The sequence below is a fragment of the Pithys albifrons genome, chromosome 20 (assembly GCF_047495875.1).
Source record: "Pithys albifrons albifrons isolate INPA30051 chromosome 20, PitAlb_v1, whole genome shotgun sequence".
NCBI lineage: Eukaryota > Metazoa > Chordata > Aves > Passeriformes > Thamnophilidae > Pithys > Pithys albifrons.
Window position 1 is genome coordinate 9311830 of NC_092477.1, and position 18126 is coordinate 9329955.

Genomic DNA, 18126 nt, shown 5'->3' on the forward strand with positions numbered 1-18126 from the left:
TTGCAGCTCCTGTGTGGGCCCAAGGTCTCCAAAGAGATTCTATTCTTATCTCAGAAGCTCCACATGCAAATTGGTCCTTGGTTCCCTCACATCAGGAGACAAAGGTCACTGCACAGCAAAGACACAACAGCGCGTCTTGGCCACACAAGGCACAAACATCAGCCTGGAGTTAACAGAGATGCCTCATCTTTTTCTCTTTGCCTCTCACCTTTCCTTCCACCTGCAGCAATAGGCCACTGGGACACAGTGAAGGAGACCAAGAAGAAAAAGAGGATCATGCCCCGAAACTTCCTGACCATGAACCCAGGTGCGGTGGACGAAGGGTGCACCACGGCGAGGGAGTTTGGGCTCTACTACAAGTACATGGACATCCGGTGCAAGGACCCCACCGGCGCCCGCAGGGGATGGGCCTCCAAAATCCCTGCAGACATGACCTTTGGCAGGCCAGCACGGTAAGGGGGACACCTGGGGTCCTGCTCAGGATGGAGTTATCCCTTCCTACCCTCACAGTCCCCAAAAGAGAGGTGTCCTGAACGTGGATACGCTGCAACCGAGTCACAGCATCACTGTGTGGGGTGGTGGACAGGGTTCCAAGCGGAAAAAGGGTTCCAAGTTCAAGGAGGAAAAGGATTACAGAAGGATACCCAGCTGCTGCCTCCCAGATGAACCATGGTCACCACGTCCCACAGAGGTTCCCTAATAAACACTGATAACCAGCTGATATTAGAGGATGCACCAGGACAAGGGTAGGGCATATCCCCCCCTTTTCACATGACAACTTTCATGTCTGATTACACTTCTGTCAGATAATCAGCTACCTGATTATATGCCATAACACAGCCCCATTTCACCTCTGCCATTAAGGGCTTGGAACCTCTTAAAAATATGTTCAATACCAGCCCTGTAAGTTGAAGGAATATGAAGATCTGTAAGCCAGAAAAATGGCTTCTCATGGCCAGAAAATCAGAGCAACAGCATTTCTACCAGTCTGCACTGGCTGAAATACTCTGGTGGAGTTAAGGATTGGTTCAAGTTCTTTATCCCACTCCCCCCACTTGTTAGTTCATCACCCTGCATGGGGCAGAAACTGATAGTAGAGCAGAACAGAGGCAAAGAAGTTTTTCACTGCTCTCCTCTGCTTTCTTGGGCTCCCTCACGGGGGTTGGAGGGGAGCTGGCACATGCTGACCCTCCAGCAGCCCGTCCAGAAGGGCATCAGCCTGTCCACCCATCCCCTGCAATGCAGAAGGATGTTTAAGGCCTCACAGAGGTTGATCTTTTGCATCACAGTGTCATTCAAAAGGTTTTTACAAAGCCTCCAGCATCTGTGAGCCCCACCTGAGGGACAGGGGCAGCATTCAGAAGTGACCCATGGAACATGCCCCTCGTGTACCATCTCCCAGCTGCCTGCTGTGCTGCTTTCCCACAGGGAATTGTGCCACAGGGAGTCTGCAAGGGAGAACTCAGCACCTTAGACTGACCCCCAGGCCCTCCCACTGCCTGTCCCCCACCAGGGGCAGCTGCAGAGCAGGGGAGGCTGAAAGAGCCAGTGCAACTCCAGCACAAACCAGTGCTCAAAGCCTCTGAAAGTCTTGCTGCTGCTGGAGAACAGAGGCTTTTTTTGCTCTGTGCAGGTCTGGACTAGACATTAGGTTTCATTTTAAGAGCTAGATAATAATCACTGCCAGAAAAACAACAGCTACAAATTCTAGAGAAAAGACATGATGAACAGCACCGTGTATTTTACATGATAGTAAATGGCCTTTGCATATGCAAATTGAATGGATTTTAAAATGGTATTTAATGACAATTTTCGTAGCAGACATTAACATTAATTGCATCAAAATGAAAATGTAGCATTAGCTTGCTGTTAGCTGCAAATGCCCCAGCTATAAAGCTTTATCTTTATCAGTATCAGCCCTCACCGATGTGACAGGGCTGCTCTGCAAATTGCAGGCAAAAGGGCTTTTATGTTGCAAAAGTATCCCCCAATGTAGACCAAAATCAACATCAATTTTGCTTTATTTCTTCATAAACGGAGGTTAAATGGCTGCCTGTGAGAAGCCCAGGCATGTTTCAAAAGTTTTAAGGAAAATCTGCAGACCCCACAACAGCAGAAGTAGTGAGAAAGGGCTTTTAATTTAAAGTTATTATTGTACAACTTGCCTGCTCCTTAATAGCCACCTTTTATGCAGACTGATTGTATTTATCCCTTTACTTTAAAAGCACGTTATAGATAAAATCAAATTACTGGGATTACCAAGGATTTGTTACAGCCATTTCAGTAAAAGTGAGAGTTTAACACACTTTTCCATGAGTGGCAAGACAAAGTTCCCAGAGTTAGTGAGCACTCCCAGCCCAAGCCACAGCTCCCAAGGTTCAGCAAGACCTGTCTTGCTAAAAATGTTTTGGTTGACAATGGATTTGAGTTGGATTTGGACTCCAAGCCCTGCACAACTGTGTTCTTAGTGCTGCTGACAGGGAAGGCACCTCAACCAAGGCACGTGCTTGGCTGGGGGCAGAAGAAATGGTGCCCCATAGGCTTTTTCCATGACTCCAAGCAGCTCCTGCCTGTTAGAAACAGCTTTGATCAACATCTTGGGTGCAGTGAAGTTTATCAGCACCAACAGAGCCTGTCATTGCCCTGCCCACAGCACAGCCAGCATGGCCAGGAGGGGCAGAGGGCAAAGGGGCATTCCCAGGGCACTGGGGGCAGCTGGAGACACCCTGCCTGGGCACAGAGGGGTCTAGGGGCAGCTGGAAACACCCTGCCCGGGCACAGAGGGGTCTGGGGGCAGCTGGAAACACCCTGCCCGGGCACAGAGGGGTCTGGGGGCAGCTGGAAACACCCTGCCCGGGCACAGAGGGATCTGGGGGCAGCTGGAGACACCCTGCCCGGGCACAGAGGGATCTGGGGGCAACTGGAGACACCCTGCCCGGGCACAGAGGGATCTGGGGGCAGCTGGAGACACCCTGCCCGGGCACAGAGGGGATCTGGGGGCAGCTGGAGACACCCTGCCCGGGCACAGAGGGATCTGGGGGCAGCTGGAGACACCCTGCCCGGGCACAGAGGGATCTGGGACAGCCCCAGGACACCAGTGCCAACCCTCCCAGGCTGCACCCACAGCTCTCCCACGCAGTGGAATTGCAGCCTCGGGGCTGGAGCAGCAGCTCTGGGGTGTTATAACCCAGATAACTCAGCAGCTGCCACAGGGAGGTGCCTGTGGGCAGTGGGCAATGCACAGGGGGCTCCTTGAGCCCTGGCAGCTTCTCTGCCGCCTCTGGGCTGCGCTGCTAAAGGCTCCTGTCTCCTAAAGGCACCAAGGTCAGGAGTTCTCCCCAGGCTCCCCCGTACGAGCTCTGCTGGATCATCCCGAACAGAAAGAGCACGAGTGCTGCGGTTGCCATTAGTGCCTTATTAATCACGGCTGGCCCCGCTGCTCCCCCCAGCACAGCAGAGCACTTGTGCTGTGCTTTCCCCTCGCGGTGGACGTGTCCTGCATGGAGCATTTCACCAGCCAGCCTCACACTGAGCGCGATTTCTGAAGCTTTGAGGCCTCTTTCCTTTCTTTTCCTGGGATATTTACCTTCAAAGGTCACCCATACCCCTCTATTAATTCCCCGTGGGCATCTTCCAGGGAAAGAAGCAGCTCTGCTTTTTGCTGATTCCCCCCCATTCTCTCCCTCCCTTTTCCCAGAGTAATGTTTGCTACGAATCATGTGGCCAGCTTTGTTGTGAGAGTCATAAAAAGGACATTTTTCATCTCTCCTTTTTCCTGCTCTCGCTCCCTTCTCTCTCTCAGTATCAGACAGAGATTTATTCCTTCCCTGATGCCTGTGGCATTCAGAGCTGGGAGGGGTCAGGGGAGGCACTGATGGGACGATAATAGATAATGCAGTGGTTCCCCCGGGGCTTGTCCAGCTCCGGAGCCGATCCATCAGCAGGCAGTGCTCGTGCCAAGGTCAGTGGTAACGAGGATGTGGTGGGGTCCAGCCCCTCCCCGTGGGGATCCTCCAGTCAGGCTTCCCCAGCTCCCACTCAAGCCCCTGGTCTCTACAGGAGCCACCTTGTACAGCCCCAATTTGCCAGAGAGCAGGCACTGGGCTACCAACACACCCTCAGCTTCACCTGTCCCTTATCCCACCACAGGCAGTCTGCAGGTTTGTCTTCCAAGGAAAACACCCATCACTGGCAACACCAGGAGCTAAACTCCATCCACATGCTCTGTGTGTGACACTACAGAGCTGTAAGAGGTGTGCAGATGATGTGCTGTCCTCCTGGCACTAAATCCCAGGTCCTTTCACTCAGAGCAACCCCAGTGCTACTGGCAGGTTATTCAACCCACACACTCTGCAATAACGACCTTGTTTTACAAGGGGGAGGAAGGAGGGCAATGAGAGGGCTGGTGTTGGATGATAGTGGAGACATAAAGACACAGAGTCTGTGAAGACCTCCAGGATCTTCACTGGTGTCAACAGAGCCTGTTATTCAAGGTGCATTTGGAAACCCCTGTAGATGTCCAGACCCACATTTATCCTCCTGACCACCTTTTCTCATTGAATTTCACTGGGCACTGAAATTAGCCAACATTAAATTATAATTTTTGGAACTGGAAGTAATCACAAAGATTTAAATGTTGTCTACAGCTAGAGTTTAGATTATATTGATTCATCCAAGGTCATACAAGGAGTTTGAAGCCAAAACAACACCAGCACACAGTTGGTGCCCCAAGCACAAGGAGCAAGCAGAGTGCACCCTCAGCATGAACACACTGCCCAGCACTGCCAGGGCTGCTTTGAGAGAAAAGCTCCTGGGAAGTTCCCTAATTCTGCCCACTATGTCCCAGAACCTATTCCTGGCCACAAGGACTGCACAGACGTGCCACTCTCTGCCACTCTGCACCTGTCCCTGCCTCCAGCCCTGCGTGGCCACAGCTCTGCCTCCCACGTGCTGCATCCGCCTGGCAGTGGGCCTGGAGGTTGGGCTGACCTTGGGTGTGCTGGCAGGATTTCCCTGGCACTCTGTCATCCCCATGGCTCCTGCAGGGTCCCCCCCACCGGCTGCCTTCGCTTCCACTGTCCCTTCCCTGAATTTTGCATCTCCTTTTCCTTCTCTCTCCATCTCCTCCCTCCGTTCCACCTCCCATTCTCTAAAACTGCCCTTAATCATTTGGCAGCTGCTTTCACCATGTTCCTGCAGCAAACTCACCTCTCTGAAGCGTTTGGTCACTGCTATCCCTCTTCAAATTGTTACAATTGGCCAAGGGAATCAATTATCCAATACCTCCTCATTAATTTGTATCATTTGCAGTTGTCCTAATTTCTCACCTTCCCCAAAAAGGAAGGTTTCAGTGCTCGTGCTCTGCTCAGCAAGTGGCCTTTCCACTCATGATGTTTTCACACAGACAGAACAAAGTTTAGAAAGCTGCCCAGGAGGTGCTGAGGTATTTCCAGCATTTTTTTGGCACACAGAATGCACTGCTGGGTTTATTTTTGAGATACTTAAAGAACATTTAGGTAATTAATGTATGGCCCTGAAAAAAGAAAAAAGCTAATATAGATACAGACCAGCTGCAAAGATGTCAAAGAAATAATGTTGAAGAGCAGGGGATGTTCCTGGAAAGACCTCACCAGAAAAAGCTGGAAGTTGAATATTTTAGCAAGCCCACACCTGACCCACAAGCACTGGAAGCCAAACAGAGTGTAAAGCCACTAAAATCCTGAAGTTTAGGCCAAACAAAAGTTTTAGAAAAAAGAAATATCTGAGCACTGACAAAACAAGTTGTAAAAATGTAACATAGTGACTGGAATCACTGTCAGGCTCACAGCATCAGAAAATGCAGCCAAGTTAAAAAATATAGGACTCCCATCAGCTCAGATAATTACATATCCAATTCCACAGTGAAAGGCACTTTGTGTCTCTGCCACCATTCCCACATTGCTAAAGATAATAATTTCTATTTCAAGAATAGTTTTCTTCCACTGGAAATGTTCCAGGCTGGGTATGTGCTCTCATCACTACCACAGAGCTCCCAGCCCCATCCTGCTGCCTCCTGCCCCAGTGGCTGCAGCATCTGTTGGGCAGAAAAACCTGTCAGGCCCTTCAAAAAGTCCTGAGTGCACCATGAAGATGCTGATTCTCCTCCAGTGCAGTAATTTACTGCAGTTATAACAGTTTCTGACTACTTCAGGTTCACAGCTTAAGAGAAAATAAACAGCCAAGTCATGGTTTGGCATAAGGTTTGGGTCCTGCACATCAGCCACAGAGTGGGGAAAAAAAGATCTAAAGATCAGATTTAGATCCCTTATTACCAATTTACCCTGAATAGGAAAGTAATTTACTCTCTCACACAGACTGGCTGTTGTCTGTGGGTTTTTCTCTTTTGATTACTGCTGGCTGAAAAAAAATTCTTCCAAAACTTTTACCATCTAAAACTACTTCTTGCCACAAGTGGATTTTTTTCCTTTACCAACTTCTGCTTTTGCCACCTGTGCAAATGAAAACCTGGGTCAGGGGGGAATAACCACAGAATCCTCTCTGTGAAAGCAAAGCTTTTCAACCCTCATTGACATCTTTTCCTTTCAAACAAAGTCATGTTCCCACCCATCCAGAGAGATTCAAGCATGGGATGGAGGTCAAGGGGAAGACCTTGCTCTTTGATGTTTTTGCTCAGCACTGGAGGGTTTTTTCTTGTTTTTTTTCACTCATTGGGATGTTTTGCATTTGTTGGTGGCTGCAGACTGAGCACTGTTCACTCTCAGCCATGGATTGAGACCCCAGGCCAAAAAACTCTGTCCCAAAATCACATCCCACCTGATTTTCTCAGAGTGTAACAGCAGATTTCCCATCTGTAGACAACTGTATTGAAGACAAACCTAATCTACAACTGAGCCAACCAAAGGGTATCTCCAACCCCCAAATCAAGGCTAACACACAAATTTCAGCTTGTAAAGCCAGTTATTGAAAGGGTAAGAGCTGCCCTGGTATCTTCACTGCAAGACACATGTTTCCATATGTGCATTTAGGACTGGTGCAAGTAAACATCTCACTTGGCCTGGGAGGGAACAGTAAAGCCAATTGGTGCTCTTGTAACCATGTGTACTCCTAAGTACAGCTCTGAGCATCTGATAAATCTTTTAAAGTGCATGTTTACAATGGATTTTATTCTTTTTACTGTTCTATACATACGAGCCCTCTGAGCAAAATAACAGATCCTCTGACACTTAGAAGAAGCCACTGCCTCATTGGCTGCCCACTGTGAAATAATTTATATTGTTATTTCCTCACCCAAATTACAAGGCTTGTAAAGAAGCTTCAGAAATTCAGCGTGATGAGTGTTTTGGCAGCACAGATCCTGCGGCTGCCACACGGGTACAGAACCCAACTGAGACTTCTGCCAGCCCAAAAACTGCAAAAAAAAATTGGTCCCCGAGTGTTTCCTACCAATTTTTCTCTTGTTATTTTCTTCAGTGGTTAATGGAAAGTGAGGACAAGTGGAGATCATTTGAAAACGATCTTTTGGGCCTCTCCATGGGTTTATGACCAGGACTTATTTAGAGCACCATAAAGCTGTAAGGGGCCTATAACTTTGCTGTAGCTCCTTAGGAAAATGAGGAGCCTTTAGGCTCCCACCCAGCGTTTTGCCATCGCTCCCTCTGCTCAGGAACACACCCACACACGCGTGCAGGGACTTCAGAGCCGCTAATTGAATTCACCCTTGCGAAAGCCTTAACAAATTGTAAGTGACCTTTTGTACAAATTTCAAAGTCAAGAATCGGCCGCTAACCGCACATCCCTCTTCTGCCATTCACCGTTATGCAAAACCCACAAACAATTAAAAGAAATAATGAAGAGCCCAGCGGCCCTGTTTCCTAATTAGCTGCAGGAGGCAGTGCTGGGGAGGGTGGCTAAGTGCTTCAATTACCTCGGCCCTCCTCGCAGCTCTTGTTAGGGGAGACAGGTCCGGCGGCCAAAGGGGAACAATTAAGGCGAGGCAGAGCCCGGCAGTTTGCAGGGGATGCCGCTCTGCACAGGGGCCAGCGCTGTAATCACACCCCGGTTCCTGCCGCGCTGCACACACACAAATTAACGGCAGATAGATTGCTACCTGCGGCCCATCAGTAACCGGGGAGGGAGGGAGGGGATGCAGCGGGGCAAGGGAGCTGTCATCAGGCTGTTCCCGTGCTCTCAGCCCCCTGTCAGGGCAGAGGGAGCTGAGCACTAATGCCTCCCTGCTGCCTGCGCTGGGGGTACCCCCCGGCCCTGAGCAGAGGCACAGACCCCCAGACTGGGCTTTATTTGCTGAAGGAAGGTGATCTGTGAGAGCTGCACCCAGGAGCACCAAACTGCCTCCCAGTAAGAAACTGGTTAGACTCGATCTTTGAAGTCTTTTCCAGCCCTAATGATTCTCTCAGGAGCCACCCTGAGCTAGCGGGAGCTGTTTGTGCCGGCCTGTCCATGAGCCCACGGGGAGATCTCTGTGCTACCACAAGACAAATCCTCCCCTGCACGACGTACACAAGAGAGGAATACAAAGGTGTCTCCCCTGAGGACTGAAGACCCCAAAGACAGATCCTGCCCATACAGCAAAAGCACATCCTAGATGGAAGGACACCAGCAAGGACTAAACCCCCCTGAAACCTCATTAACCTTTCAAGAAAGGGTTAAAGTTCCAGGACAGGCAGCGGTGCAGCAACACCGGTTTAATACCACAACAGCAGAGCAATTCCAGTCTGTGATTTATCTGTTGCATAAGCACCTATCCAGGGCCAGATCCTGCTGCCTCTGAGCTGCCAGTGGAATCCGAGCAGTGCTTTGGGCACAGCCCGAACAGCTGCGCGGCCGCGGGGGAGCCGCTCCCTGCGCTCCAGTCTCTGCTCCCGCCCCAGCGCGTCCTGACCAGCAGCAGGGACAGAGGAGCTGCAGGAGCTGCTGCCCTGGCTGGAGAGAGAGACACCTGCAAAATCCCAGGGCTGAAGTTGGCACTGAAATATTTACAAGCCCCTCTCCTTTTGAATTATACAAGAAGAAAGCAATCACAAGTCAAAGTTTTTACTCTTTTTACAACACAACTTAGCAATCAAATTGATTGCACCTTTCAAGCTGGTATAAACCTCCTTCCTGAGCCAAGTCCTTTGTATCCACTTTTGCCAAATACCTTTTTTTTTCAGTGGATATATAAACCTTTGAAAATAAGTTTGAGGGGAGACTGACAACCTTGAAACCTCAAGAGCAGCATGGCATTGACGGGTGCCGCTCCCTGAGCTGAGCATTATAGACAGATTTTAATTTCATTTTAACAAAATAGCTGTCTCCAGTGGAAGAAGCATCAAGAGCTAAATGAGGACCCGTCTTGAGCTGAATCACGTTGAACAGACCTCGGCACTGTCATTGATTTTCTGGGAAGAAAAAAAACGCCTCTGGCTACTAAACCAAATTAGTAGTCACTGATGACCAATTATTTTGCCCCACTGTGAACGGAGAGGCGTACTAAAATTCCAGTTTGTCAGACCCAAGGCTCTCTTCTCAAACACCTTTCAACAAGCGTGTACCAAAAATCCCTCAGATGGTTCTGACGCCTTCCTGTTTTCGGCAACTTCTCCTTCTCCAAAGTTTTAATGAGCTGCTGCTCCGAGGATGGGCTGCCACAAAGTGAGCCCTTCCCAGGGCAGTGGAGCACTATTTGGCATGGCACAAATCACAGCTGTCAGAATTTATACACACATACACAGAAAAGTGTCAGCCTAATGTTTGCAAATTATAATTACCATTTCTCTTGCATGTCCCTGGTGCCTTCATTTTAGATAAATCCCAGCTCTGAGGTATCAGCTGCAAAGCACTGAAGGCTCATATTGAACAGAATAGATTTAACTAGTTTGTAGCTCATTTAAGGCCTACACTGTTTTATTTTAATATTGTTAATACTTTATTATACTTTTTAACATTGTTTTCACAGTAAAATAGCCTATTAGGAGGCTGCAGCTTCTTTTCCTGGAGATTTCTGGCAGGGTAACGTTCCATGTTGTATAACCAAGTTAGCAGGTGCTTGTCATTTCAGTTGAAAATAGGTCTGTACCCTGACTCTTGAAAGTAAATTAGAGAGATTCCATTAAAGAGACAGGAACTGTTTCAGGGATAATAGTTTTGAAAATGTGCATAGATAAATTTTAAAATATTTAGGAAATGTCAACATTAGAAGTGGCTCCAACTATTTGACTATAAAAGGAAGCAGCTGAAGATTTTTTTCTCTGCAATTATAAATAATTTGTTACATCCTATCAGAACTTCTTTGCCTTTTCTCTCTGTGGAGGGTGCTTGTGCCAAAACAAGGAGATCTGAGTTACTCTGGATGAGATGGGTTTTAATCTGCAATAAGCATTTTCAGCAGATGCTTCTCCTGCTCTCTCTACAGCAAAATCCTCCCTGTTCAGGAGTGACATCTGGGCAGGGTGACAAAAAGAAACAGAGCACACAAGCCATTCATTCCTGTCCTTAAGTAACTCCAAGGTGAGAGGATGTTTTCCCAAAGGCCAAATAAGCTGCAAGTAAGAACTGTCACCCTGCCAGGCAGCACCGATATTGGGGCCAAACTCCCTGTCCACTCCACAACATCAGGGTTTGACCTACAAAGGAAAAGCTCCTCGCCGAAATTCCTCCAGTAACCTCAGTCAAAGAAGTGTTACCTGACATTCCCTGCTCTTCCCCACTCTCAGTGTTTCTCTCAAGGGAAGCAGGAAAAGCCTCACATCCTGCAGCCCCAGCGGAGCTTCCGTGGATAACCGAGCGCACGAGTCATTCCCACCGATTCCAGAGGCAGTTCATGCGTGTATCATTCCAGGCAGGACTCTGTACTTTGCTGGATCAGGACTTAAACACGATTAATCACACGGCAGGGAAGGATCTCTGAAGAGCATCAACCCAAATGTGTCCTTTCAAGCATTTACTTCCAAGCCAGCTGTGGACTAATCAGTCACCAACTGGCTGGTCCACTGGAGATGGTAAAAGTCACCTCCATGGAGATGTGAAAACCCATCAGCTTCCACAAAAATCAATAATCAAAGACTACAAGGGCTCAGTGCTTTCCTGAATCCCTCCCTGCTATTCCTGCACACCAGGAGAGCTCCTACCTTGCAGAGCCAAGGGACAGGAGAAATCAAGCCCACGTGCAATGTGTCAGGAATACCAAAATTTACACCATGCAATGAGACTGGAGACCCACACAAACAGTAAGACACTTGACCACAGGTTCACCACATCTTTCAGCCTTTCTAAATATTTTGCCAAGCTCTGATCAATATGAAATTACAAACTGGAAGAGAAGGAGGGGGAACAAGAGGGGACAAAGGGTAAACAGTGTCGCCTTTGGCGCTGGGTGTCTCCAGATGACGGGCTGGAGCAGCAGAGCTGATTTGTAAGCAAAGGCTTGAAAAGCCCTGCAGCATGTGATCTATGAAGCAGGAGGTCTGCAGAAGGATGTCTCCTCTGATAGGAGTGCCCCCTTGGGATGTATATTGCTGGATTGCACATCTTGTATCATTAGAAAACACGACCATAGATTAGGCTGTTTTGAAGCATGTGGTGTGCAATAATTAAGTAATAAAAGTCACCACGGGGGTGAAGAAACAAGAAGCAGAAGAGTTACTATTTGCATATGCACTGCTGGTGCCCTCCATGATCATCAAGAATTCTCTAGGCTGCTCAAAGCTGGCACCTGTCAGTTTAGGACCCACTCCTACCATAAAGCCACAAAGCACCAGCTCACTCAGTGGCACATGGACTTTTCTCAGAGAAAGACTTTCTGGTGGAGCTGGTGGCCCAGAAACAGCCCAGGAGTTGTCCCAAATCCCCAGTGCCCTGAATTGGTCCAGACAGGCAGGGAAAGCACCATCTCTGTCATGAGAGCTGCAGCTGAAGGCACTGCAGGACACAGGTGGGAGCAGAGCTGGAGGTGGGAGCTCCACAGCCATCAGCTGCTGCCCAGATCAGAAAAGTCCCTTCTCAGCAAGGCATGCAAGGACAAGGACCAATAAAACCTGAGATCAAGGTTCTCCATCACCTTCACATGTTTGCTTCGGGGGGGAAAGAACAGCAGCAGGACCACAGCAATAACTGATACGCTGTCCTGAAGGCAGGAATCCTGCTGCTGCCACTGCCAGTTCTGCCTCCCACGATGGCTGATGAAGTTAAAGTGTCCTCCCTTGCAAGGAGCAAGGCTCAACAATTTCAGGCTGCAGCTCTGCCACAAGCTGATCAGGTTAATGCCAGCTCAGAGCAGTTCAATGGGACTCTGCCCAACAGGCCACTGCCTTTTTTCTTGTTTTTCTAGAAACAGTCATCTGCAGCTCCTCTCCACTGCTGTCTCCCTATTGCTCCCTGGAACCCTGTTTCAAGGGGCAAATCCATCTGGTGCAGCTGAGGAACTAGACCAGGGCTCAGCATTTCAGCTCTCCGTTCTGCCGCAGACACCTGACCATCTGCATTGGGTCCCTTTTTATCCCTGTTCACATTGCTTAGGACAGCACTTACTCCTCTCACCCAATCCATCATTGCATCTGTTTGCAGCCATCAGTGCAAACATTAGAGAGGTTTTAATAACAAAAACAGTGTCATTTTAGCAAAACACAGTTTGCACTCAGTGGTTTTCCCACTGGAGAGGATCCAGCCAGAGCTGCCCTTCTGAGCTTCAGGGTGGCAATGCCAGAGCCCAGCTCTCTGCCCATTCAGTGCTTTCATTATCTACCATCAGACTCCAGCTGGGAAATGCTCTCCTGGAGCTGTAGCAGACCCCAAGCCTGAGCTGAAATCTGTGGTGCTCTGTGGTCCTTCCAGCACACCAGGGCTCACACAGAGCTGCTGATACCTGCCCTGTGAAAGGTGCAAAGATAGAAATTGTGCCCAGGTGTGTGCAGGTTGTTGTGTATTAACTGCAAATGAATGTGAGTTTGAGGTTTCTTGAGGAAGAAAAAGCCTTTCCCGATGTGAGGTTTCATCCATGTTCTCACCTTTCCAGGAGCAGAGATGGGAACCAGCATGGGGAGGTCAAGAGAGGTATTAACCCTGGGGATTACACTGTTGTCTTTTCAATGTTTTCCAGGCCTTCCACTCCCATTTTTGACATCATCCAGCACAGATACAAGGAGCTGTGGATGGAGCGCCAGAGAGCCCGGACAGTGGTGCAGGAAATAGAAAAGAAAAAGGTGATAACACTCCAGCAATGCTTTCCCTTGCTGTGCCTTGCACTGTCCCACCCCACAGGGGATGGGGAGGGCTCTCACCTGGGAAAACATCCTCCCTGCCTACTGAAAGGCTGAGGAATCCTAACAAAGGTGAGCCCCATAGACTGTCCTTTGGGCAGCCAACAAGTGCTGAAAGGACCAGCCCTGCCCCTGGCACGGTGTGGTTGGTGGCAGCTCCCACAGCAGTTGTTCAAGTGTGACACTGTGTGTTAAACACACCAACATTGTAATACCATTTAAAAGCAGCCAATGACTGTTTTATTAGTTAATGGCTCAAAGAAGAGTCGAGCTAATATGGTAATGACCAATTTCAATGGGCTTACTGCCATCACAAAATGTGCTTTATAGTCGAAGTGCAGAAATACAGTGTCCTTAATTAGCAGCTCCTTTATGAATACACCAGCCTGGGATGTTGGAAAGTGCATCCCCTACTTTATTAATGGTTTTAATCGCTGAGTTTTCTCCATCGAGTTCCCAAAACCTGCAGCCACCAATTACTGAGTTAAGCAACACCAACCTGCATCCCAAACCACAGAGCAGACAAATTCCCCAGGGCTTCACGCAATGGCCAAAACATTCACCAGATACCTGCACTGGCACTATCAAGCACTGTGAGCTGCAATTAATCAGCAGAGCAACACACACCAGACAGCCTGGAAACCCCACCACAGTGGAGGTGGTGGAAGTGACTTTCCCAGCCAGCAATGAGCCATTGCTGTAGCTCAGGGCACAGGGATTCCTGCAGGCAGTGGTCACCTCCCTGGGATGCTGTATGAGGCAGACACAGAGCTGACAGCTGCTCATGTTTTCCTCATCACTGTGTTTTAACTATCAGCATCAACTGCACAGACATGAAAAACTACCCACATCAGGCACTTGTGGCCATCAGGCCAGAGTGACTTTCAGGCTTGTCCACCCCAGTGTGACGAGGGGTGACACCAGGCTGAGGTGTGTGGCTGTGCAGCTGTCTAAGCCCTGTGCTGTTTGTCTCTGTTGCAGCTGGAGGTGCGTGAGAATCGCACCACGTTCCTGCGCACGCACCGGCCCCCGCCCAAGGAGGAGTCCTTCTGGCACCCAGCCCGCCTCGAGAAGGTAGGAGGGAGCACTGTGGCACCCACCACTACCCACTCCTGGGCTAAAAATTACTTCTCTGGGCTCTGCAAGCCCTTGAGTGAACTCAGGGACACTTTCTAACCCACATGTCCCAGCAATGTCCTCAGGACATATTGAGGATGGGCATGAGGCTCTTGGCTCAGACCTTAAAATGATCCCAAATGCATCAGCCCCTTTTGGGCTTCAGGGTGGGATTCTTTTGCCAACCAAAAGCCCTGGAAGAGTGGCAGCAGTTGCCCAGATAATAACTTATTTTCTAACCTGTGTGTACTTTCACAAGTCAAATGAGATAAGAAGCATCTTTTTGTATCTCACTTAGAACAGGTCTGGCCTTTGTTCTCTGCTGGTGTTCCCACAACTGCCCTTCACCAGCAGGGCTGTCACACCTGCATTTTCCTACCCTGCCATTTCATCAACTCCCACCATAACTGAAGCAAACCACAACAGATGTTTCAAGAAGCTTTTCCATGCAAGAATCAGAGCTTTCCAGAAAGTCTGAACTCTTGATATCTCTCTAAACTACCTGATTAACAATATTCACCCTGAGATTCAGCAAAGGGTCTGCCCAGATTGTAGATATGCATGACACTTCCTTTAATTGATCCAAAAAAGAGCCAAGGTGCAGATTTCTTGTTCTGGTAATGGGATCTAAACATTTCCCTGAATTCATCTGTGCAACCTGCTGTGCTCTGGGGTACTTGTTTAAATTCTGTTAGCTTTGTTTGTTGTGTAAATTACAGGGAAACTTCAAGTGAAGGGCTAGGGGGCATTTTAGGAGAGAAGGGGAAGAGCTGGGCAAGTGGAAGGGAAAGGAGACACCAGAAAGTGAAAGCATTGAAACCCTGGAGGGAGTTTACATGGCCAAAATCATATTTGGCATTGATAGATACCACAGCAAAGGGCCTCTCAGCTCTCTGCCCCAGCCCCTTTCTGATGGGGTTATTTTTTTTGCCACGCTGCCGATTTTTAACCACAGTTTAAAGCAACTAGAGAAGCCTCGTGACTTCCTGAAGCTAATTTACTTGTACAAGTTGGGGAGTTTTGCCCAAGAAATGTGTTTTGCACCACCTTGATGTATTCCTCTGCCATCCTGTCTGGGGCTGTCCGATTAGCATATGTCAGTAATCATTTATGCCCTCTGCCTGTCAGCTCAGAGCTGCTGCTGCGGCGAGTGGCAGCGAGAGAACATGACCGAGCGCTGTTAAACAGATTGTGGAAGTCACACGAGATACTGGGGCAAGGCTCCTCTTTAGAGCTCCTCTCACCCCAGACCTTTCCATCACTGTTCATTTTTCAGCCTGTGTTTCACTTCGTGCTCTGCCTTTTGTTTCATCCATGGCTGTGGTTGGGTTCCTCCTGCAGCTCTCAAACCTCAGAGTCTTCTTTCTGCTTCTCTCCTTCCTCTGCTCTTCCCTTCCTCCCCAGGAGCAGCACCCAGAGAGGGGGACACCTCATTTTGCACAGCCTCTGCAGATTTTCTGAACTCCTCCTTTCTCATTACATTAACCTGGAAGGTTTGCCTTTCCCTGGCTGCAGATCTCACAGGCACAGCCAACGTTAGAACCTGGATCAGGGAATTTGGTGCTACTCTTGACTTTCAGTTCATGGTTTCCTCCGTGGGAAAATAACTTTATACATCCATAAATGCTTCCCCAGTTAAAAGCAGCAACAACCCAGACAAAGCTGAGGATTCCCAAAGACTTTTGGTGGCCTCCAAACTGTTACTTAACTACCACTGTAAAGCTGAGTTCTGCATAAGTGATAGAATGGTCTTGAAAGACAGACTGGCCTAACCCTCCAACCAAACCCAGGGACTCCAGAACTCAGTGTCAGTCCCTTCTTTACAAAGGTGACAACAGATCAAGACACTGTCTCTAATCCATACAACACCCTCATCCTACTGTGCAAAAAGAGTATGAAAAGCAACCACAAAAATACCACTTTACAGAAAGCTTGGTAGCAAACTTCATCTGCATATTGTTTCCTGCCACCCATCAGTGACATTGACATGGCCAGTCCAGAAAACTCTCGTGACCTGGCAAACACTCCAAACCCTGGACAAGAATGTTCAGGGACTCCATTGCCCCAACCACATCCCCACTTTGAACCTTATTTCCGTGTGACCCGAGGTTGGTGTGAGGTGCAGGAGTGTGATGTTCTCAAGCCACTTGTCTTTGTCACAGGCACCCACCATCTGGTGTATCACCTTTAGGCCTGGCCTGCTCTGGGTCTGAGGGGAGCAATGCAGAGCACTCAGCTACTCAGGTGGTGTATAACCCAAACCAGGCAGCAGGAAGGTGAGACTTTGTTCCTTCAGATCCATAAAAATCAAGAAGAAAGATTTTTTTATTCCCATCCTGACCCCTTACAGAGAGCTGCAAAAACTGGGCATGGATGTCACTACTTGCTCTTAACTTTTCATTCAGTCCCTTCAAGACTCTTTCTTGGCACAGTCCTGGAACATGCCCAGGAAGTGGAAAAGAAGAAAACAAAGGAGCTTTTCCCTCACCACTAATTGCCTCTGCTGTCTCCCTGCATTGCCAGAGCTGCATGACATTACATAGTCATTCAGTCAGTAAAGTACAGACAAATTGACTATATTTTCATTTGGATTTAGGTTTCTGCCCCACTGCTTTAGAATAATCGCCCACACTGGTGAGCCAACAGGGGGGCTCTCAGGCTCTCCCACACCAAGACCTGCCTGGCCCTGGTCTCCTGGGCACCCCAGCTCACCAAGACACACAGGCCACAGGGAGCCAGTCCTCTCCTGACGGGCCCTTCATTAGGGAAAGTTGCTGCACTGGAGTGGGTTTTATGTTTTTTAACAAAACCAAGCAAGTTAACTCCTTGCTCCCCTCAGAAAGATGATTCTGCTGCCCTCCTCTTCCTCAGCCACCCCCAGAGCAAGCAGCCTCTGCCTGCAGTGACACAATTCCTGGGCTCAGGTTTTGCCAACATGGTACTAAAGCTTAATTTATTTGTAGATGTGAGACTCCATTCTCTGGGGACTGTACTCTGGAGTACCCAGCATGGACATAAGTCATAGAATCATAGAATGGTTTGGGTTGGAAGGGCACCTTGAAGATCATCTAGTTCCAGCCCCCCTGCCATGGGCTGGGACACCTTCAACTAGACCAGGTGGTTCAGAGCCCCTTCCAACCTGGCCTTGGACACTTCCAGGGATGAGGCAGCCACAACTGCCCTGGGCAACCTGTGCCAGGGCCTCCCCACCCTCACAGTAAAGAATTTTCTCCTAATATCTGATCTAAAGCTACTCTCAATTTGAAGCCATTCTTCCTTGTCCTGTCACTACATCTCCTGTAAATAGTCTTGCCCCATCTTTCCTGTAAGTTCCCTCCAGGTACTGGAAGGCTGCAATTAGGTCACCCCAAGCCTTGTCTTTTCCAGGCTGAACAATCCCAATTCTCTCAGCCTTAAATACTCCTGTTCCCCATGTTCATGGGCTGTGTCCCATCCCTGTGTCACTCCTCACTCCCTGCCTCAGGCAGAATGGCATCCTTGGTGTCAACCAAACTCTGGAGAGGATGTTGCTACCCAAACTCAGCAGCCCCACAGCCTTGGCTGTGCCAGCCCAGGGTGAGGCTCCAGCCACATCCATCTTTGTGTTGGACAGTCACTGTCTGTGCTGGGTCTGGCTGAGATGGAGCTCATTTCCCCACAGGGGAGTGGTGGAAGGGCTGGGTGGGCACTCGGTGTCCAGCCCAGGTCAACTCACTCCACTATCCGAACCAGTGAGGCAGTGCTGGCCACTCTGGGA

General features: G+C 49.0%; 1 protein-coding gene across 1 annotated transcript in view; it reads left to right on the forward strand.

Moving 5' to 3' along the window:
* The window catches only part of CFAP77 (cilia and flagella associated protein 77), a 59396-nt gene that overhangs the window by 35167 nt on the left and 6103 nt on the right, over positions 1–18126 (forward strand). The window contains exons 3-5 of the mRNA XM_071574502.1: positions 227–452; positions 13094–13196; positions 14235–14327. Coding sequence (XP_071430603.1) covers positions 227–452; positions 13094–13196; positions 14235–14327 — 422 coding nt within the window. The remainder of the gene's footprint in view (positions 1–226; positions 453–13093; positions 13197–14234; positions 14328–18126) is intronic.